Source organism: Strix aluco, chromosome 14 (assembly GCF_031877795.1).
Source record: "Strix aluco isolate bStrAlu1 chromosome 14, bStrAlu1.hap1, whole genome shotgun sequence".
Lineage (NCBI taxonomy): Eukaryota > Metazoa > Chordata > Aves > Strigiformes > Strigidae > Strix > Strix aluco.
Genome location: NC_133944.1, coordinates 7124970 through 7149383, shown reverse-complemented (window position 1 = coordinate 7149383; position 24414 = coordinate 7124970). Strand labels below are relative to the sequence as shown.

Sequence of the window (24414 nt, the reverse complement as noted above, 5' to 3'; positions counted from 1 at the left end):
AATAGGTTGTCAGAAACACGGTAAAAGTGTATCTTACTCAAATTGGTGTTCAGACTGTATTTGTACAGAAGTGATTGATGCATTGACTTTAAATAAATTTTAAAGAGTGTCAATGAAAGCTACATACAATAGACAGTGAAAACCGGTAGTTGATAAAGAAGTTACTTAAAGGCTTTTTCAGCCGCTAGGTGAAAACATCAGTCATTATACTATCAACAAATATTTAGGACTAGCATTTTAAATGCTTATTAGCTACTCTAGAGTTACGTATTATGAACTGAAGGAAACTTAGTAGTATGAGCAGTTGTCTTTTCAGTAAATAATGCACTTGACAAATCTCTTGGCATATCTGTCTGTTTTGGTGGCTCAGGCAGAGAAGTTTTCTTTTAATGTTTTATTTCATTTTACCATATTTTCCTGGGTCACTTTTTCATGAATGGAAAAGCTAAATTTGGGAAGCCCTGTCACATCATTAGCTCATAAAAATTATATTGGCCTATATGCTTAGGAAGAAACACACGTGCCTGTGATGAATTATATCAAGCTGAGTGACAAGAAGACACAAGAAAAAGATGTCTTAGACATCTAAGATTCACTGTTTCTTCCCATTTCCCCCAACAGGATAACCCTTTATACTCTTATTGGAAAGGTTATTGTAGAGAATGCTAGCAGTAGAGTCATGATGTTGGTGTAGTGATTTAAGATTTCTGTCATCCAGTAATTATTTTCTTTTGAAACCCTATAGGAAATTTCCAGTTATGTGATGTTACTGTCTTTATATACTATTGGTGCAGTCCTTTGGGCGTGTATTACCAGGTATTACTTTTAAAGCTTAAATTATAAACTGTTGAGAATTTATGTTGTCCCCAAAATAGGAGAGGAGTACGATGCACAACAATAAATCCATTAGTTCTTGTAGTTTCATGAACACTTCTGTCTAAACGATGTATGAGAAGTTACTTGTTTTGTTACTTGTTTTGTTTTTAAAATTTGGAGGCCTTAACAGAGATCACAAACAAGAACTACAAAGTAATGGATTAACTATCTAGTTATTTTAATTAAATGATGTACATAAAATATGAAAAGTTATAAAAAAATCTCCTAGGAATTACTGTTACTTTATTCCCCAGAGTGAGAGAGATGTGTGTATGTGTGTGTGTATGGGGAGTACTCTGTATCTTAATGATAGGATTAATGCTAAAATGGACGTTATGAATTAATCATGGGATTAATTTACCAGAATTATTTTTTTGGCATTGAGCCCCTGTAATTAGCATCTTAAACACAAGTGGTTTTGGTGATCTTTATGACAGTCAAAGCAAAACCTTATGCCATTAATTTCTTGAGAATTGTTTAATAGGCAAGAGCTAATTTTGCAACTAGATTTGAAAATGAAATGGGTTCATTTAATGTGATGGGTGATAATGGCCTCCTTGCTTGTAAATTGGTCGCATTTCTGTAAGCTCATTGGTTTAACATCCACACAGAAAGCTTTGGAGAAGAACTTGGGCAAAAAGAGGAAAAGGTTTGTTTTTCATTTTCTTCCACCTGTTCTATATTCTAGTGGGATGTAAGTTTTATTCAAACACAATCATATCAGGTTAATCATCATGTGACTTCACTGCTTAGAAGCCAAGAGTCAGGTATGTTTCAGACTACAGGTGTGAGCTCAGATACCAACTGGTCTCCTAAAGCTAGGTTTGAAGCAGGAAATGAGGCTACCAGTCAATGGGGTATTTTGCTGACTACTAATCAGGTTCATTATAATTCAAATTATTTAAACAACATGTGAATCTTTATGTCTTCTTAGAATAGGCTTTTTCCCCCTAAATATTTAGGTACAGAGAAATCAATCAGTTATCCCATATACATTACTACTGCCTAGTTCAGACGCAGTCAGCAGAGTTTCTTTCTGTCCTTTGGAATTTGCCAGCTGTGTGCTGTTGGTTACCAAGAACTAGAAACGGTTGTTCCAGCAGCAACTAACAGCAACTAGATAATATATTTTGCCTTCTCCTAACTGTTAATAGAAAATGAGAGGATGACAGGTTTATCCAAGTGAGAAATCTTGGTTTTGCATTCATTTCCCCTGGGTAAATCATACTTTGTATTATACAGGTGCACCTGAATGGCCAGCAGTCGTAGGTCAAAATCTTCACCCTGCCACTCTTAATTTGCCTAAAAGGAAAAACAACTTGCTGGCGTGCTTGGTGTGCTGGAAAGCATTAGCCACTGCTGAGGGGGGCCATAAGTAGGATGTTAGCACAGTAACTTGAAAAGGAATCAAGAACCGGAGTTTGTAATTCTGACCAGAATATACCACTTCCTCCACTTTTTTTCCAGTGAGATCCTAAACTGTGTGTCCCTTACAAGTTTAGAGATCTCTCCCCTGATTGTGAGCGAGAGCATTTGTGCAGATGGGAGTAGGGCTGTAAATACCTAAATGCTACGAGTAGAGGCTTTGAGTGCCCAGCCATCCTTTTATATTGCTTTGCTCTGGTGCTGTTTCTCTTCACTGAGCTAAGCTGTGTTTATTTTCAGCTGTTTGGAGGGTACCAGCAGTGCAGAATGATATGCTCTTTCTCTGTCTACCAGACTTTCCTCCCTCTTAAGCTAATTTTCCTTTTATTGTAGTAATTAGAAAAGGGCTTTGATCACAAATTCAGTCTTGCTCAGAGTTCAGAAACAAAGTAAGTTGTGCTTGGATCTTGGGGATTAGTGTGCATCTCTCAGATATAAATGGTAAACAGTATTTCTTTACCCCATCTCTCACAAGCATGTGAGAGCTCTGACTTGCAAGCCCTTACTCTGAGACTGCAGTAATTTCATTAGCCAAAAGTGTAATTACATTATGAGAAGAAACAGCAGTCTCCGATTTCATGACCTCCTCTGTTTTCTCCCTAGTGTACCATAATCTAGATAAATCTAGATTTAGTTTTGGGTTTATTTATATATTTAAAAATAATGTAATCTCTTGCAGCCGTGAACTGAGTATGATGAAGAAAATTAATCAAGATAACTTATGAGTTTGATGTTTGTGCTGCTTTCAAACAGAATCCTTTATTTTTCCATTTTACTACACCTTAGCTATTATGTTTGTCACAATTACTGTAAGGAGAATTAGCAAGAACAATAGATGGGAAAATAATTATACTTTTCATTGTTATGAGAGAGAATTGATTAGTTGTAGTTAATTGGTGTGGTTTTTGAGTTGTAACTACACTACCCTGTGGGGCTACACACCAGGCTGTCACCAATGTCTGTCAGGGCTCCATGTGATATTTATGGAGTATATTGCACGCACTATCTCCTTTTCCTTTAACAGCTTTTAAATCTTTTATTTCCTTTCAACTGAAAGATATTTTACAATGACATATATTGTAATGAAATACAACTTTTTTGTCAAATCATTACATATTGTAAATAACAACAAATAAGTGATATTTTAAATATAATTTTCCTGGTTTCTGTTGGAAGTGTATAACCTTAGGATTTGCATAACCATCCAAGAGGCGTTCAGAGTATTTGTGTGTGACTTGGAGTTTGGACATCAATCTGGCATAATGACTATACTTCTTGATATTGTCTGAACAGATTTTTTTCATACCAAATTTGGCTTAGAATTTGAAAACTTCAGATCATCTATAATTGATAACAAAGTCTGTGGGAATTATTCTTAATTGCAAAATGGTCAGTAACTGCTCTTGAAAGCTGCAAAGTATGTTATGGGTTACTGTGGGCCAAATTCTAACACCATTATCCTATAGAATGACTCTCCTGCCCCAGTGCTGCTGTCTAAAATTGAGATTCTATCTGAGATAGATTAATTTTTTTGTAAATGTGTCTGTCTGTAGTATGCATATATATTGGTACAAGAGGATTTAGAGTGCTTTATTTTAAATTATGTAGGTAAATATAAAATTTAAAATCTTTTAGTTTATATTCATCTTAATGGTCTTGTGAAAAAAATCCTGTATGTTTGCATTCTAGAGAATTACAAATCAGAGACAAGATAGTGCCAGGGCTTCCAATTCCTGTTAGTTATTAATGAAAAGTACTGTGCAAATACCAGAGCAAAGAAAGTTTTAATGTCTTTGTCCCTAACCTGCAGCTGAACTGCCTTTGGTTGTGATGGCCTGCCACTTACAGACAAGGTTGATTGTGTCAGTACTTGGTTTGGAGACCTCCCATGAAGATCTGAACATCTATTGCTTGTTGCTAAAGTGGTTTTATCCAGACCTAATTCTAGGTGCTGAATGAGGACGGATATAAAACTAGGATATTGGCTTCCTGCATTGGTTCTTGCTTGTATGTTTTCGAGAACAGGGTTATCTGCTCTATATTCTAGCCAAAATCTTATGTTTGTTTATTGAATGTAACCTGCCAATTTTTTGACTGAATTTTCGATAAGAGAAGATACTTTTGATTTCAAAACTCAAGAGTTCATTCTGTTAGTGAAACTTTTTAAACATCTGCTTACTTCTGCTCATTATAATCTACTGCATTTGAGATAAGAACTGACTTGAAAAAGTGAGTTCTGGGCTACAGTCTGGCAGGTGGAAGCACTCCATTCAGGACATGCTTTATGCTTATTTTATGAAGAACGGGACCATTCTTGATAGATTGTAATTTTTAATTGATCTCACATGATGAGAAAATACAGATATTTCATGTCCTATTTATTTTTCAAAACTGAATTAATAAAGCACAAGTTCTTACATGCCTGTCTATACCTCCCAGGATTCATTATCTATTAAAAATATTTTTTTTCATCTCCAGAGCAGTGCATTGACATGCAAGTGTGAACTTAAGTGTGTGCACCAATGCTATGGCTGCACCATTGTAATGAAGATGAAATGACTGTAATGATGACCTTTCTGTGCCTTTGTCTAGACCATGCCCTTCTCTTTAACTGAACACCTTTCAAATGAACATGTTCTGAACTCTTGAACTGTTCATTCTGTTCACTGAGCTTATTGCTCAATCTGCAGTTTATCATTATGTGTCTCCAAAGACTTTGTGTTTCCTTATATTTGACATCTAGATGGAATTTTTCATAACCCTTTACTAGTCATAAATTGGATTGTTAGGGGATTAAGTTAATCTTGTTTCTTTATAGTAGCCTTGGATTTTTAAAGCCCTAATTTAGAGGGGTTTCTTTATTTGTTACTCTCCAATCTGCAAGAATGGAAAAAACCTTTACGCCATAAGATTCTGTATTGCTGGAATTATTTATTTCTGCTCATTTTGAAGTGAATCGTACCTAAGAGGTACACTTGAAAAGTTGTTTTGTCATGTTTTTCCCATATTACTATTTCTTCCTTTCTATCTAAATAGCAGCTCCTGAAAATGACCCAAAGCAGTGCATCATCAGATAAGCAGCATGTCAGTGAATAGACTGTAGAAGAATGTGTATGTTTCTTGTTCCATTGGGAAGAGAAATAGGAGAAAATGACTTATCACTTGCAGAAAATTGTTATGTTGTGTTAGTCATATCTTAGCTTTTGCTTTCTTTATAAGGTGTTACTCCTAACAATTTATGTACTTTTTATTAACCAATTAAGAACTCATATTAAAAATGAAAGGAGGGAGACAAAACCCCACACATTTTTAAGAGTGCTTTGGATCTTTTTGTTGTCTAGTAGTAATGTAGCAGGTAATATTTTTTTATTTAATTATTTTAAAGAGCTTTTTTCAAGAAAATTAAGTATTATATACTGTAAACTGTGTGATAAATTAAAACAATAGAAAATAATTTCTGATATCCTGAGAATTATCAAGCTGTTCTGTATTAAGATAGTGGTGTCAAAATCCTCAAAATACCATGAGTATATGGTGCGTATCAGTAAGTTCGGTCATTAAAGCCAGTTTATAATATGTAGAAAGCATAATACTTGAGGCATATGTTAAGTCTAAAAGTGTGTATTACTTAAATATAGTGATTGCATTTAAGCAACACACATTTGTTTCAATAGCAAATAAACATTTTTAGCCTCTTTCTCCAAAAGGTTCGGAATTGTCAGACTGGGTATAGAAGATGAAAAATCTTGAGGAGTTCCTTGACCTCTTTTATGATCCCTCCATCCCTAAACTCCGTCAGTGACTTGAACTCTGACACTGAGAATGGTGAGATGTAATTCTTCATCCCAATGTCATAAAACCCCACATTCTACTCTAGGCATTTCAAATTTTTATTTTTTCATTCAAATGTAGTTCATGTCGGCTAGTATCATACATAGAGGGTGAGGCTCTCAAAAGCTCTTAGATTTATCTAACTTCATCTCCAGTGAAACCTTTGGAAAATCTTTAATGGTATTTGACCATTATTCTGCTTATTTCCTTCTGGTTTATTCTTTTTATTGATTGATTGAGTGATTGATTGATTGATTGCTTCAATGCCACCCAAACCACCCCAAAAACTTTTAAATATAATTTGTTAAACTTCACATCATGAAGAAGATTATAGTTATAATTTTTATAACATATTTATGCAGATATACATATGATAGTTATTAGAAACAGTAGCAAGGCTTAGGATTGCTTTAGGGAATCAGTATTGGCAGCTGTGAAAGGAGGACATGAGGCAGAGAACAAATGAAGTCTGACTACGTGAGGATAAAAAAATGTCCCATGTATATTAGAAGCCATTTCAGCCTTTGTTCTAGGCCAGTACTTCCAACAAGGAAAGGTGTGAGCTGAAGCCTATGGCACTTTGTACTTTGTCTCCCTGCCTATTTGATGCTCTGTTAAGGTAGAGAAAGATATTACTTGCTGATATGTTAGATACTTCATTTTTAAATGATCATAAATTTTTGCCGGCACTTAATAAGAGTAGGTTTACAGTGCAGAGGAAAAGTGAATATACCAAACCAGCAGAACACTTATGGAAGAGGAGATATTATTGTACAAAGAAGAACTAAAAAAGGTAGGATTGCTTATCTGTGAAGCAGCTGATAGGTTGGGACATTAGGTTGATTTTCAAAACAATGGTGGAAAGACTATAACTTGAAATCTTTCATCTATATTTCTATTCCTAACAGAAATATGAGAAATGCAGATTTAAAACTGTTAAAAGGAAAAAAAAAAAAGCTCAAAAGATCTATCTGCTGTGGAACTCATGGCCATATATAAGACCAAACATTGAGTAAATTAATAAATAAATATTGATAACAAAAATACACCCAATAATGCAAAATATTTATTAAAACTTCTTTCTGAAAAATAGTTCTTTAGCTGAATACTGCCTCCAGAACTAGCCATCTTCAGAGAAAATAGTTTATTTCATAGTAGACCACTGACTCATTAAATCCTTATGAGGAGTCCTGTCCATCTCTATTTTTGCTTCTTTACACCAGGGGCAAATGATATGTTTATTTTGGATATATGAACTTGTTAATTGTCTTACTGCAGTTTTCCATCAGCCCAGCTGATGATAGCATTTTATGACTGTATTTCTCAAAATTTAGGTTCAGAAGACACTTATGTTTCAGTTTTAAATACTGTAGAGACTTCTCATATTACTAATATGAAACTAACTGGCATCAAGGCAGCATTCACTATTTCCAAAACAGTTTACCACTGTGACATTAATTTACAGTACTGAGCACTGTGGAAACTTTCATCAAACTAAGAAGTTAGTTTTGATTTGTTACAGCGCACAGTGGGTGTTCATAGCATATGTTTTTATTTAATCCTTCAAAGAGTTTTCAGGAAATAGCAGCTAGCATGTGATGAAATAATATCAAGAGACATTACTAACATTTTAACATTATACGGATCGTTATACTTCATACATTTTGAAATTATGCTACATTATATTTATGGTTTCACTTTATTCTTGCAAGCCGCATTCTGCTTGGTCTTATGAAACAACACATGGTTGGAAAGCAGTGCAGTGGAGCTAATAAGGGTCCTGTCATAACTTGCAAAAGATTGAGCAACTCCCTCAAAAGATATGCTGGGTTTAGAGTAAAAGCAGAGTTGGAAGGAGTTGGAAAGAACATGAAGAAAATGTCTCTCCTCAAGGAAAAGTCAGGAACACATCAATTCTGCCATGCACGCTCCACCTTGTAGCAAAGAGTTGCATAGAGTTGCCCCTTGGTATTTTGTGATTTCATTTGTGACTGCTCATTAAAATATGATATGTCTTCTTAATGTCTTGTAAAAGAAGAAGGAAATACCATACCTAAAGAGCAATAACTACTGATGTGACGATTACATGGAAACTCTCTTCAGATTCCCTTGTAGAATGTTCAACATAAGAGTAAGGAAAAGGCTATGAGTAAAAAGTACAAATATGATTTTTTTTTTTAAGTAGTCTACTGCAACACCCTTTGGTAGTGCCACCCCATGGTCTCTGATGTGTTTGCCGTCAAAACTCTTCTGAGCGAGAGAATTACTGGTGTCCACTGTGGGAACTGTGGTGATGATTTATTCCACGTATTTCTAGAAATTTAACTGAGGTGCCTTAGTTAAGGGCTTTCTCTTCCTCTGTTGTTATTTAGTCTCTAAAAGACCATTCAGCGCATCTGTGATTCGCATACCTTACTTAAGTGAAACAAAGTGAGATGCACATGGCCCACTTCTTAGACTGTACAGTACCAAAGACTTGGATTAGGGGATCTGATTTCTTGGCTTCCTCCCTGACCACTTGGCATTCCTTCATTTTCTTCATTGCTGGGGACAGCTGTTGACATACTTGGTTTCTTGGTTTCAGTGGAAAAAAAAACAAAAGGTCATTACATACATGGAGTTCTTTCCTCCAAAACAAGAATTGCAAACATCTAATGCAGCTTCTGTGGTTTTGGTTTGTTTTTTTAATCAAATATCTCATATATTACCAACATAACTTGGATAAGTGGGTAGGTTCATCTGCATATCCAGTAGAAATATTCACAGACTTTTTCAACAGCTCAGTGAACAAAGGCAAACTTTCCTTTGAGCAATATATGGGCAATTAGTAACCCGGAAAATGCACCTCTGGATGACTCTACTGAGAGACTGTGTGTCTGTAGTTGTTACAGGTGTAGGAAGCTCTTAGAGCTCAGGTGGCAGTAGACCGAAAATTGCTTCAAGGTAATCTGTAAAATAAATTGTATTTTATTGTTTAATGCCTTACATACACTGAGACGCTTAAAGTGTGCTTTGGATCATATAATCTCTATTACTTTTACCCAGTCTATGACATTGATTTGGTAACAAGATGGGCAACAAGATACACGCATGTGCTGCTTCCTTTCAAGCTTTTGTTTGGATTTTAGAAAGCAAAGTAATTTTTTAAAAAATTATGAACTGGCAACTGGGGAATTTGAAGCTTCCTGACACTTAAAAAACAAAGAAACAAGGCAAAAAAGGAGACTGAGAAAGAGATGTAGTGAAGGAAGAAAAGAAGATGGAATGTGGATAGGGGTAGCTAGCTGAAATGCTATGGTCTGAGTTAAGCAGCAGGTCAGATTAGATGGTCACAAAAGGCCCCTTTTGGCCTTAACAGCTATAAATTTTTGAAGCATAGTGCAGGCTTCCCAGCACTGCAATTTCATTCTGACCTGAAGGGGTGAAAGGGTAAAGCCTCCATACCCATTCCCTGCCTCCCCAACAGCCTGAGCCTGCCTGGTTTCTGTGATGTGGAAAGGTCTGGTAGGAGCCGGACTGAGACCATAATTCATTTCAAAGTAGCAAAATTACATCTGCTGTATGATAATCACGCTGGCCATTCGTAGTGTATTCAAGCTAATAAGAAGGAGGTCTCTGTCCAAGGGCTGGTTCCATGAGCTGTTTCCTTTATGATGATGATGAAATACTGTATTTAGGCAGACTTTTCAGCATTTCACTTCTCCTTACAGTCCATTGTGTTTCCAGTTACTGAGAAACTCTTTGCTACAGGTGTATTCTTCTAACCTCTGTTGTTTCTTTGTGTTTTCCTGGCCATGCCAAAAATCAGTACATCAGCTTAGTCCTGTGTCATTATTTGTTTCAAGAAAAAGATCCTCAGTTTCACCTCTGCATATCCTGCTGGTCATTCTGTCACTTTTTCTGGTTTGCTGATATTTAGCCCATGCTTAAACAGTTTGGACAGAAGGACTTTTTCAGAGGAAAGGGTTTTGCTCTTTTAAACATCTCACTCCCTTATGTGAAATCATATCTAGCAGCATGATCATATCTTGACAGTCTAAAATATTAACTTGCTGGAAGCTGTAGGAATGATGCCATCCAGAGATGCTGTTCCAAAAGACAAATCCCTCACTTGAATTTTAACAGTTTCCTGCCACTTTGTGCCATAGAAGTTGGGAAAAATAAGTAGAGGTTGGGACCGAGGATCCCATTAACAGTTTTTGATGTGCTTAGGCAATGATGAGGCTGTTGGCTTGACCTTAGTACTGAGAAAAGCAAATAAAAGTAAAGATTAAAGACATTGTTCAAGAGAAAGTGTTTTACTGGTTGGTTCTAGGTTTGTAGCCCTTTCTGCAGCTCTTAAACAAAACGCATGTGTCACTTAGGCATTGGCTTGGTTTGTCTTTCATGGAACATGGTGAGGTTAGGGTTTCTACTGATGGTCTGGCAGCTTGGTCTATTATGTATTTTTTTCAACCAAATTATTTTGTGTAATAACTATAATGTTAATGGAACTATATGTTATGGTTGAGTTAAGATTTGTCAGTTTGAAAATAAACGTCTTGACTTCATTTCGACATTTGCCTTTCAGCATCAGTCCGTTAACCTGTCACACACTATAATTTCATTAAAACCATCATTTAATTGTAAGTTAATGCACAGCTATCTTTTATAGAAGAGCTTTACATACTGCCTGAATAATTTAAATACAAATTTTCAACTGATATGATTGAAATAATATGAAACACTAAATGCCCTCCAAACCCCTGTTTATGAATTCAATACTGAGAAATAAGATGCAACAGCCATATTACTGTGCCACTACAACAAGGAGACAGTTTTTCAAATTATAATAAAATGAAAGAATAACAATCTAGGTATCTATGAATGTATCTCTATCTATGTGTCTCATACCTGCAGCACTGAGATGTACTTCATATGGAATTCAGAGAAGTTTCCATTATTAAAAGAAGGACAATGCAGATAGTGTAAGCTCTGTATAACTGAAGAAAGAATTAAAATCTACATGCTAATAGCTTTAGTGCCAGTCACAAATAGACTTGTACTTCACATATGAGATATATAAAGCTTATTTCAAAATATGTTCTGGGTAACATTCAACCTGATTGAATCTTTGGAAGCTGTGTTAATGTATTTGTTCAACTCACTTGCACTCAAAAGCTTTTAAACAGAATATCACTTTTTTATATTATTCATGATAATGTAATTCCTGCCTTTAATCTCTTCAGGGTTTCACATTAAGTCATGATATGCAGTTCAGGGGAATTTGGATCATCCATTAATCATAGTATCTGTACTTTTGTGTGTCTTCTTTTGTCCATCTCTTAAATCAGTCACTTGGCAGCAGCAGAGATCTGGGGATAGTCCAAGATGTTTGAAGAGGCCTTATTTATTAAACTTGTTTCATTCTACAGTATGTATGGATTTATGTAATGTGTGGCATGCTGAAAAGAAAGTGATAGAAATATTAGCATAATCATTAAATATGATCCTCTTAGTGTTTTCACTGGAAACATAGGCATGGATAAGTATATTGAATGATGACATATGTTTAGTAGAATAATTAGCTAAAAACACCTGGGCTAATACAAAAAAATACATGAGACAAAATTATGTGGTTGAGTATTCTCTTGTAATTAAAAATTTTCTACCAATCTGCATAAACCAAGGGGCTGCATTAAGGTTTCATAAACAATCTAAATTTGGTATTTTCTAAAGTTTAAGGGTTTTGCTTTATTTCTTCATTATTTTAATATTCAATGGAAGATGGAGGGAAAGGTTGAAAACCTTACAGAGTTATTAGTAGGTGTTAGATTCTTTCCTTTGAAGTACTGACATTGTCCTTTGAACTGAACTAATCACTTCTAATTGTAGTAACATGTTACTTTTTGCTCAACAAACCACCAAAGAGTGATTAGTGAGGTATTTAATTTTTAAAATATTTGTGAAATTAGAACAGTGTGGAAACTGAATTCTGTACTATCCAGTTTTTGAAATAAAGTGATGTTCCCTGTCCCTTATTACTGCTTTTTCCCAAAAGTCTGATTTTTTTTTTTTTTCCCTAGACTCACTCTGACCTTTCCTTTTTTTGCCCTGTCTTCTCTCAGCGCCTTCTTTCTGTCTTTCCCATTCCAACTTATCTCTTTCAGCTTTAGTGTTTTACACATTTTGTTCTACTCTTCTTTCGCATAAACCTTTTTGTTCTGGTTTTCTTTTACTCTACCTTTTTCTTGGCTTAGCCACAGCTCTAATTTCCTGCATTTAATATTAGAGTAGTGGGAGAGAGCTTCTGGCTTTCCCACACGGACTATGAAGTCACTTTAGCAAACTGCATCTTAAAACTAGCTAGATGTACTGTTCCTGCAATGCTGGACTGGAACTGGTGACTTAGGAGGTCCCTCTCTGCCTTAGGGGCTTGGTGGTTTCCCAGAAAACACTTGTAAGAATTTTTTGAAACTTCTGAAAATAATGTATTTTTCCCTTGTTGGCTTTTTGGAAATTATGAAAGCATGTTTGCTGAACTTTCCCATATAAGTTGTGCCCCACATGGATGTCTGTAATCGGAAACTTCAGTGAGAACAATTAGAGCTTGCTAAAGTTATAAGCAACTGTACTGAAGCCTTGAAATGGGAAGTGTCAGGCATCCTGAACTACAGACTATGTCACCATCATCACCATAAGCAACAACTTCTAATTTAAGAGATGGATAAAAATTATACTATTGAGTCTTCAGTCCTGGAAATCCATTTGGTTCTGGGTTACTGACTGTGAAAACATTTGTGCATATGCCATGTAATTTTTCTGAGAGAATAGTTGGAGCTAAATATATATTTTTAAAAGCTGAAGAGAAATAATCAGTTTTCATTTCTGTGTTCAGGCTTATAACTAAAACAATATGTGGTATTTTAGCAGTCAGATTTCTAATTGAATCAAGTTTCTAATGTTTGGGCTCAGTATATGCTATTGAGAACCAAAAATTGATTGAAGTTATTAAGCATCTCTTATACTCTGTGATCTTTATGCACTGCAACAGACCTAATGGCTGAATTGCTGTATTCTCCCTGATATTAAAAAAAAAAAAAAAAAAAAAAAAAGTGCTTTCTACCATGATTTTAGTGGAAGCAGATGAGGCTGTGGAGGCACAATGGGAATGACTATGAAAGAGACTAAGACCCCTATTTATTTTGGTAACAAAGCTGTATGTAAATTTTGCTTTTCATTAAAGCAGAATTAGTTTAACCCCAGTTGTACAAAGGTTACTGTTTTCTACTATTTAGACAAACAACTTCCTACTGTAAATTGTGTTATGATTTATATGAATCTACCTACTGTCATAAAGATTCCCCTAGAGAATATGTATCTTCCACTGTATCTCAATCATGATAAATAAGAACTTTTAAAGTAGTCATAAATACATTTGTATAATTATATTTATATTTTGATAAAGTTTATTATTACATAAATTCACATCAAATATTTACTATTAGTCAAACAAGGAAATTAGCTTATCTTCTTAGGTTTTATACCTTTAATAGTAACCACAAAAGCAACTGGTAGGCCTTGTATTTCAGGCACATAGCATACACAGCACAGTTGCACAGTACACCTGCTGATAGTGGATAATGAGCATAATTTATAATGGTGGCACATGCAAATATAGTATTTGTGTTTGGATTTATATACTGAACACATGCAGTCACATTTTGCTGTTTGCATAACCCCAGTAACACTGAGCACAGGGTGTTTTGGAATGTAGGTTTCAGGGTCTGAAGCAAGTTCATCTCAAATTTGCGTGAGAAGACTCTACATTTATTTTGCTTTGGTGACTACTGCTCTTAAACATGTAAATCAGATGATTGTGTGTGAATAAATTACTTCTATTTGGATGCGAGGCCATATATACATCTTTAATTGACACATAGGTTTCTACTGGATGAATATAAACTGTGTAAAAAATCTGATGGCGTTAGTAAAGAAGACAGAACCTGACTCTCCTCAGTAGTGTCTAATGACAGGACAAGAGGAAATGGACACAAAATGAAATAACACAAAATTTCATTTAAGCATTAATAACAACTTTTTACTCTGAGGGTGGTAAAACATTGGAACAGGTTGCCCGGGCAGGTTGTGGAATCTTTATCCTTAGAGATACTCAAAACTGAACTGGATATGGTCTGAGCAACCTACTCCAGTGACCCTGCTCTGAGCACTGTGGACTAGATGATCTACAGAAGTCTCTTCCAACCTCAGCCATTCTGTGACTCTGTGAAATTCAGAAAGTGGTGTGTATATATAACACTTAGAAACATGTTAAATACTGTATTATATTGCTGCCTACTGCAACACCAATAATAGGTCAACTTGCACTGCTTATTTAGATCATTCTCTGAAGGATGCTGCATCTACACTAAGTCAATGAATTTACAAAATATTCTCGCTTCCCAGTTAACCTCTCACCATAGTTATTTGCAGGCAGTTTAGTACAGTCATCATCAAACTTTACTTGCCTAAATTGTACAATCTTTCTAAAAAAATGTGAAATTTTTAATGGGGGCAACTGTCAGTGAATCAGCAGTAAGAGACATCTTCTCCTGGAGATCAGGATAAATGCCTGTAAGAAACTAAACTGCATTAAAGAGCAGGGCGGATTTCAGCAGGCATAGATTTGTTTTCATGATCAAATATGTGTTGTATTAATCTTAACTTTAAAAGGAATATTTCTTATATTTTAATTTAGTTACAAAGAATTGAGATATCTACTGTGAAAACTGTTGCTATTGGATTTAAAATACCCATCTCTTTTAGATAATCTGGGGTTAGTTAAAGGATAAATTTACAGACATTCTCTGTGACCTTGGTCAAGTCAGTTTTCCCATGATAAAATTATGGTGGTATTTACTTAAGTTCTCTGAGTGTTGTTAAGCACAGTTCAAAGCTGCTTAGTGAACCTCAGGTCCTACATTTATCTTCAGTGTTATAAAAGGTTCATAAATAGGCCAACAAGTCCCACCTTGTATCTAAGAGAGTTTAGGGTGTAGAAAACTAGATAAATGTGATCTATTTCTTCACTGGGAGACCTGAATTGCTGCTTTTTGTTTGAGATCTTGTAGAACTTTCCTAGTTGGTTGTTTTTCAAAGGTTGAGCTTAAACTACCTTGTCAGGATTAGCTATCTAAATAAACTTATGCACTCCATGCTCATGTTTTTCACAGTTATTTCTTAATATTTCTTATATTTCTTTATTATTTCTTTAATATTTCTTATATTTCTTAAACCTGGAAAAGTGAATTTGTTAGAACTTGCTGGTTGTTTTAGTTATGTGTATTGCAAGAACATGTTGATTTGTCCTCTATTTGCTTCACATACTCAGTATGGGATGCTGAATTTTAGAAAGTGATTTTCAATGGCATCACCAAATGTCATTGTGCTGTAGGAAAGCTGATGTATGTGAACATTCATTGCTGTGTGTGATTTCTTGGACTGGCGTTGAGCCAGTTGTTTTAATAAGTTGTAAATATTATTTTCAAAACACAGCAAGATTTCTTTGTGGTATTTCAGAGTAATGGTGTAACTTAACATATTTCTGTTTATAATTTGACAAGCCTGAAAACATTAGACATTAGATAATAAGAGAAGAGGCATTTGGAGATGTTTTCATAATGGTTTCTGACAGCGTTTTAACAGAACCAAATCTAGAAGTATCTTAGTATCATAGATTTTTATTGCAATTAAGAGTCAAGAGAAAGAAATATGACATTGCTATTATTGACTACAATGCATAGTAAAGAAATAAATCATGTCTTCTGAGGGGGATACATTATGTAAAACTTTTTTTCTTTCTAAATCAAGCATATGAATGTATGATGACATGGAAAAGGGTGGTGATGGAAAGCCATTTTGAATAATGCAAATAATTCTATTTTTCCTTCTGTTATGTGAGGTAGCATTTAATTTTATTTAACTTTTCATGTTATTTACAATGGGGTATTTGTTATCTCAAAATAGTTTGTTTATGAAGTGTAGAGAACTGTGATGGTAAAAAAACAAACAAAAAAAATGTTCAGTAGCACAACTCCATGAGCCAGAGGTCCAGCCAAACCATGGCTATTAATCATCACCGTCCATTATTTACGGAGGATTCATTCATTGTTCCATAAAGGTATCTAGAGGGTCAATTAGAGACAACAGACAGGATTTTTCAAAGACACAAGAGGGTCAATTAGACCCTTCTTGTAATTTTCTGCTTTAACAGCAAATGCCAGCCTATCCTGCAACAGATACAGTGGAGTTTAGAATTAAATAGTGTGGATTTTTTTTTTTTTAAGCTGTTACTTTGTAGCCAGTAAGAATTGGAGTATTGTCAGTCCTTGATCAAAACAAAAGAAGAATTCTATCACTATAGTTGATGAGAAGCAAAAATTTGTTTTTTATACTGAAGTACCCAGGAAATATCTGAGATAAACCAGTCTGTACTTATAGAAGTGAATCATTTGTCTGAAGGTGGGACTGGACACAAATCATATTGCTAAATACAACTCTTAAAAATTTAAAGGCATTTGATGCAAAATACTGTTTGTAATTATTTTTGTGTCAACTGCTTGCTTAAAGCTCAAAATAAATAATAGATATGAGATCTTAATATAAACAACTACAGTGGCATTCATTAATGCACAGGCAGTTCTTCAAACAGAAAGTAGGAAGTTAACACTAAAATATATATACACATATGTTTAAATACACAGACATGCATATATGTACACACACCTCAAAAGTCTTCCAAAGTAGCAGGAAAGTTTGGTGAAATAACTTCACTCGCTTATCCTTTAGCTGAGGACAGAACAGTTCTTCAGCAGATGTAAGGACACCTATGAACATATGCATCATATGTACAATAGCTGTATTGAAGTTATTTTTCTTTCAAGGAGTTTGTCTTTTCATGAAAATGATTGTTAGGACTCTTCTATAAAGGTCTGAAAATCTTGGGCTGTTTTCTCCTCTGCTGCTGTTTTTAATGCTGCTTACGTCTGTTTTAACTGAAAGCAGCCTCTACGACCATGGTGTGTTAGTCTTGCAAAGATTTTTATCTTTACAGATGGGGTTTTTGGAATGTCTGAGTATTTGATGGTCTCCTGTGAGAGTAAATCTCAGAGTGTGCTGCATCAGTTTGATCCTCATCGTCCTCTGATACCCCCTATTCTCTGTAGGGTTTCAGCAGAGAGTTCTAACTAATGACTTAGGGCCAAATTCTGCCCTTAGATGCAGGCGTGTAATTCTCACTGATTCCAGAGGGACTTCTGTGAGCATATCAGAGAACACAATTTTGTTCTTAGTGTGTGAAATTATAGCACAAATGGACAAAAGAATCTCATGCACATTCATCTTAGTGACCCCAAGCATACAGGAACGCGATACTAATCCACTCGCTTTTCTCTTCGCTCAGTTTGTGCTGTTTCTTGTAGATCACCCCAATTCTTCAGCTGTCATTTGAGTCTACATTTTTTATATTGTTCTGTCTTCAGAAGTTTGCTATTGTGGTGCTTCAGTGAAATTAGTGACATTGAAATGAATGTTTCTTTAAGTAGCATTAGTAACAAAGGCACTTGTAAAAGATGTTTTTTTTCTTTCTCTGGGAAATTATGGTACACAAGCAGTCTTGTTCGTATTCTGTCGGGAATTAGTTTGCGAAGAAAGAAGACAAAGATAGATGTGTGAATACGTGACTGTAAAGTGGTTTAATACATACACAATCACAGAGGGAAGAGAGGTGGGCTTGCATCACACTTTTCCTCTGTGACAATATGATGTGATGAAGCATTTTGCCTACGTGCGAACAGAACACATATCTCCTCCTTGTATCATTCAGTCTCTAGTTCTACTCTCAGATTTTACTTCCAGCATTGTCTCTTTCAGATTTTTATAGTGAAAGAAATCGGTTATTAATTAATTTTTAACAGTTTTTTTCCTACTTCTTATTTTTTAACCAAACTCATCCACACTGAAGGCTTGTAATTATTTTACTGTTTTATTTTCAGGAACAGAGCTAGTATTCCTCTACAGACGTAAAAATTTAGGAGCTAGCTCAGCTTTAATGAACTATCTTTTACACATGTTGGTTACTGAAATACAGTGTCAAAGCTTAGACTGCCACCAAATTTGCTTATCATCCACTGTTTGTACTTAGGACCTGCATGTAAGGAAAATCTTTCACTTTTTGTGTTTTCATTGTGGGAATTTGTCTCATGGCTGAAAAATCTGAGCTGGAGTTTTTCTTGAACTGATTGCTTATTAGGCCTTTGTTTATTTGTTTTGGATTTGTGATGTATCTGACTGCTTCCCCCTTCTGTCTCAGTCCTCGACAGATACATTTATCTTCTAGAACAGTGTTATGGAAGACTAAACATTTCCAAAACAGGTGTTTAGGCACATTGTGTTTGCTTCCTGACAACTCTATCCAATGGACCTGAGTCTTTTTTGTGCTTTGATTAGTACTGTTCCTCACCAAAATCAAATTGTTTTAGATGTATCTGAGAAATCCCAGACATCTTCAGCGTACACAGAATTGACTGTCTTTAGCGTATGCCATATCTTTAATTCAGTAACTTTCATTTCCTGGTATGCTGCCATTCATGTTCTAGGTTTCAAGCATCTGACTTAGTTAAACCTTTGGGGTTTTGCTTCCATTTCTGTGCTGTAGCAAAAACCCTATCGTTTACATCTCCCACAATGATTATAGTGTCCACTTTAGTTTTGAATTCTGCTCAAGACAGAATTTGTATTGCAACTCATGCAGCAGTCCTCATATAATGAGTTGTATTGTTTTTAAAATTTCCTGTTTTCAAGTTGTCTGGTAAGTCTTTAGAAAGCTGATCATTTAGCCAGAGGTATTTCTGAAACTATTTGTGGAATCACCATGGTTGTCTGGGGAAATCTAGTTTATAATTTTGAACATATAATTTATATGTCACTTTGCCAAAGCTTTCTTTAAAATCTGTTTTCTGATATGAATTGGAACAATTGGTCATATTAATTTTGCTTTTTTAACCTGAAACTGTAATCGAACACATAATGCACAGTGATTTATGTTTACATAATGTTCCATTTTCCTATTTGTGTGATATCTACAGGCAGATAGTAATTTTCTCAAACTGGTTCATTAATTATATTTATTGGATGGATGTCCTTTGTTATTGTTTTGTAACTTATGTATTGATTTCTATTATATGAAATTCTCAGTCTTTGCTGTTCACTTACAGTTGGACAGAAAAGCCACATGACCATCTGAATTCAAACATGAGGGTTTGCACGTGCAAACTGTCATCAAGGGACACTTGGACATCATAGAATCATGGAACAGAACAGAATCACAGAATAAAATACCACTCACTTGCACTATTGTGAAGTTTTGTGAGTTCTGTGTGACTGCAGCATCCCCCTCTCTAGTGTCTTGTTTTTAAGAACTGTATTGGTATTTTTCTTTTTTAGTTGGCAAATTATGATAAATTAATAAAAATCACTGTGTAGTGATCTTAAAAGTAGGTAGAGTGGTGTAAGAAGATGGCTAACAGCTTGGTAGTGATTATGTGGCAGTGGAAGAAATATTGAAAAGGTCCAAGAAGCAGATCACAGAGAAGAACAGAAAAGGCAGTGAGTTGCTTTGCACAAGTCCCAGTTTGAAAATATCCAATGAGAAATATTTTTGTTTGCGTCCTTGTCTGAATGGATTTGGTTCAGGGTGCATAGGTCAAATTCTCAAATGGAAAAAAGTAAGTGTATAAACTTAAGGTGAGCTGGAAATAGAAGCTGTTTCATATCTTTGTGCCTATTTGGACTATTTGTAAAACAAGGACAGTAATGTTTACTCATATTTCTGTAATGCTCTGGGTTTCACAAAGGAGAGCACCTTGAGTGAAAGGAAAGAATTGTCACTCATTGGAGTAATATCAAATGAAAATAGGGAAGGTACACAGAAATGGTTCATTCCTGGTTCGTTGCTGTGACATTCATGGTTATGTTCAGTGCTGCTCTTAATTTTCCAATTCAATATGACATACTCAGTTCTAAAAGAAAGGTAATGCAAAGTATGACTGTGTTCTATAACTACACTACAACAAGTAAAACCCTGAATACATAATTAAGAAAAAAATAATAAACTTTCTTGTGTTGAAATTATTTTGTTTCTCCCAAGGCTTTTCACATTATGAGTTTTATCTGCAGGGAGGTGTGGAGCCTCTCTGCAGGCACCTTTTGGCTGCCTGTGTTGTGTTCCTATTGCTTATAGTGTCCCTGTTCCAGGTATTTTAATTGCTTGCTTTGCAAAAGTAACACTGCAAAACTGTTTCATCAGATCTAAAAATATGCAGATAAAAATAAAGAGGATGAAGAAGTATCACTCAACTATTTAGCCTGCTAGAAAACGGAGTTCTTAACTGCTGCATTAAACCTTTGTATCCACTAAAGTGCCCTTCACCAACTACCTGCACATTACTAAAATCCTTCACAAACACTTTTTTATGGTCAGATTCAGCCACTCTTAGCTGAGCTGAGGAGTACCATATGCTTCAGGTAACCTCTCTAAAGCAGTTGCCAGTGGGACTACTTTTGTAAATGCTCACCAATGTGAGCAGAGGTTACACAATCTCACCCATGGTGAATAATAATGTCAAAGAGCCATTAACAGTGTGGAGTGACAAAGTGTGGAGAGATCCATCAGCTCATCCTGTGTTTAATGAAACAGAAATGAACATCGTATTGCCCTTGTTTTCTGTCAGATTTTCCAGGTCTCTATGAGGCTTATTAATCTTAGGGTGTAATGGAAAATGTGTTGCTATGTTACATACAACAGCAGCCTTTGCGCTCGAAGGATTGAAGGCATTATTAGTCTTTGTCTTATTTACATACTGTACTTGGGTGTGTGCTACCATCGCTGCACTTAGAGCACAGTGGAGTGCAGTTATAAAATGTTTGTGGATTTCTGAAGTGTGTACTAATGCATGCGACCAGATGGCTGCATGGTAAGTCATTTTAACCTGAAGTAATGATCAGAAACCCTCTCTTGAGAAACACTGACAACACACACTACAGACCTTGGAAATTTACTGTTATGAAAAATATGAAATAGGAAATGTTACTTGATAACCACATTTTAGTGCACCCCAAAATGAATGTTTCTTCATTTCTGAAAGAGAACTTTCAGGTTCTCAGAAACAAGAGGTGGAAGATGTATGGGTCAATGGTATTATTGTCAGATACTGATTTCAATAAGTATATAATTTCTCTATTACTTTTATTTTTTAAATGTAAGGGGCATTTTCAAATAAGCTCTGACAAAAACAATATTGTGTTTACACTTCAGATCTAGTTATTGTCATACTCTCTCAGCTAGAAAAAAAAATAGGAAAGCCATTATTCCTGTTAGGAAATATCCTAGCTTCCAGGGACAGATGAGTAATCCAAGTTGGACCATATAATGATACTGTCATCTAGTAGATGCCATTGCAATGAGATTCTTGTGCCTAATTTTTGGCATGTATGGCCCATTACACTCACCAGATTCTTTGTACAGATTCAGCCTCACTAGGGATGAGAAAGCATTGCAAAATGATACTTCTGATAGTTGAAATATATATCACATCTCTGAAATACTATTTTATATTTTAATAATAATAAGGATATAAGGATCTTTCAATTTTGTTTAAAGAATTAATAACCCAGGGACATTGCAGCTTTTTTGACTCGTGCAGCTTTGGAAATTTGTAAGATTAAACAGAAATATCGTGTGTTTATTAGAAGCAGTGGAAATATTTGCCTTTGGTATATTCATTATGTAAGCAATGATTTTTCTCTTTTTTTTGCCTTTTATTTTACAGCAGACTTTGTTTATCAGCAAGGTGAGTGTTGATACAAGTTTCAGAAAGGATTAGCTGTGAGTAGACATTGCAGCAGTACTTCTCAAATGTTTCCAAGGTCATTTAGGTTTGGTTAGAGCCTGCCCGAGGCTTCCCAACAGTGCACACAAAACCCAAGGCTGCGAGCCCCTCTTCTTCTGCCGCGGTGAAGGATGGGCGCAGAGAAGGGCCTGGGCTGGGGTTCAGCTTGCAGAGCACTGGGCTCGCTTGCTGCTGCTGGTCTGGGACTGGGATGGGAGAGGAGCTGGTGGTAACGGCAGAGATGTTCTGGGATCTCCTCCAAGTCTCCCTGCCCGGTGTATCCACCACCACTTCACCACCTTCCTCTGTCCCACGTGTCTTTGTGCAATGTTAGAGGTAATGGTGACTGGCTTTTGAGTGCTGCAAATCGGTGGCAGAAACAAAGTTTCAGTGTCCTCAGCTGGCTGCTGCCATATGCAGTTGTGTTGTTTGCCCGTGCCTGGCATTGGCCAGGATGCTGCTTCTCCTGCAGAATGGCTTATTTTTCTTCTGCCTGGAGTTCTGTTCCTTTCTTTTAGCACACAGTACAATTATGAAGTAATTTGCATAACATGCACACTTTGCCAAATTTTGAAAATTGCCATGTTTGAAAAGGAATTGCTGCCATTCACAGTGCCACACTGATTAATCACAATTAGGGAGAAAATACAGCACTTTTATTAAGCTTCCAGTGAGCAGGAAAATTAGCACTTCCTGAAGTAATGGGAGTAATTCCATTAGTGAAAATTCCCATTTAAAATATGGTACTTTTGTGCCATTTTAGAAATAATTTTCACACTTTTGAAAATTCTTATAGCTGTATGCAAGTCGCCTAAAAGTACATTGCTGTTACATTTGCATACTGACAGCATCCTGTTAGGAGTTAATTACAGGTTTTTTTCATAATATTTTCCTGATGTGGTTTCAGGTTAGATAAATGCTGATGTAATACCATCACAGTTTCAAAGATGCACATACCTATCAGTGTATTTTACTGGACGTCATTTAGAAGGCCAAATCTCAGACTAGAAAATTGGCATTATAGAATTTCTAAGTTTTTGGGACCCCTTTGCAGCTTCCTCAACCTGTAGTTATTTTGACTGGAAGGAGTGTGAATGCAGGCTCCCATATAATGGCTAAAGGACAGTGCAACTTCTTCCTTTGCCAGTGGTAGAAGTAAGTGATGGCAAGGCTTTTATAGCAAGTGAATATATTTTTTAAAAAGATAGTGAATTATTCTAGGATGGAAGGAACCATCATATTTTCAGTGACCCCAGAACTGTTCACACATCAGAGGTAGGTTGTCAGATAAATACTCTCAGGTTACTAGCAGGGCAGGGAATTGCTTTCATTCTCGTGTCACACTGACTGTTCAGTTATTCCCTACAAAACTGAATACAAAATGACATCTTAGCTGCTATCTCAGGTTCACAATTTCAGTCTTGCAGCCTAACTCTCCCAGAAAAGTCTCTAAATGACTGTGCCAAAAGAGCGTTTTAGCAATAGGACTGCATTTCTGTTTCAGCTTGTCCTGTTTTATCTTGTATGGAGAAACTACTAATTGAGAAATAAAGTAAGTGAGAATGACCCTTTTGGCTGGTGATTGTGGCTTTTACCTGGGAAGTGGGCCACTGGGGTTTCAGTACCTGCTTCAGTGAAACTTTAATTACTTACAGAAAGTGGAATTGTATCAAGGAGAGAAGTGAGTGGCCCTCAGCCACTGCATAGCTATCAACCAGAGACAGGCGATGGGTTCCAATCCCCCCAGGCAGAGAAGAGAATTAAACCAGGTTACTCCCACATCACAAGTAAGAGGAAGATGCCTCTTTGACAGAATTGTGAATCTAACCTTGTTTTCTGCTGCTTTTCTATACAAGAGCCAAAACCAGAATGTTTTGTTGTGAATTATGTAGGTGGTTTTTTCTGACAAACTAAACATTATCAGGGAAATTTATTTGATCATTTAAAAAAAAAAGTTTGGCATTTTAAAAAAGTTGTTTTATGAGAACCAACATTTTATTTGATTTTCTTGTATCAGCTAAAAGAAGCTCAGTATACTTCTAATCTTGCCAGTGAATTTAGGTATACGTAGTTTCTACTATATAATTTATATTCTATGCAACACTAACACATCACATTACTTAAAATGTAAATTTATTTATAAATATGCACACATATACAGTATATGTTTATATTATTTTAGATTTATGTAAAATACATCGAAGTCTTGTTACAATAAATTTTATAAAATTACTAACAGATTTGTGTTGAACTGTGGCCAGATGTAGCAACCTCTTAGGAGTTTCCCTTTTCTTCATCATTGTCTCTATGCTGCTTAGTGTTAAAAACCTAGGTTTTCTCCCTTCTCTTCAAAAAA

At 35.6% G+C, this 24414-nt stretch overlaps 1 protein-coding gene across 2 annotated transcripts in view; it reads left to right on the top strand.

The window, feature by feature from the left end:
* Positions 1–24414, top strand: part of WWOX (WW domain containing oxidoreductase) — a 530750-nt gene that overhangs the window by 181808 nt on the left and 324528 nt on the right. Inside the window, exon 9 of one of the 2 annotated variants that reach the window (XM_074839172.1) lies at positions 19386–19465. The exons of the other annotated variant lie outside the window; for it this stretch is intronic. Within the exon in view, the coding sequence (XP_074695273.1) occupies positions 19386–19406 (21 nt within the window). The 3' untranslated portion in view covers positions 19407–19465. Of the gene's footprint in view, positions 1–19385; positions 19466–24414 lie in introns of those variants that run through there. 2 annotated transcript variants of the gene reach the window in all.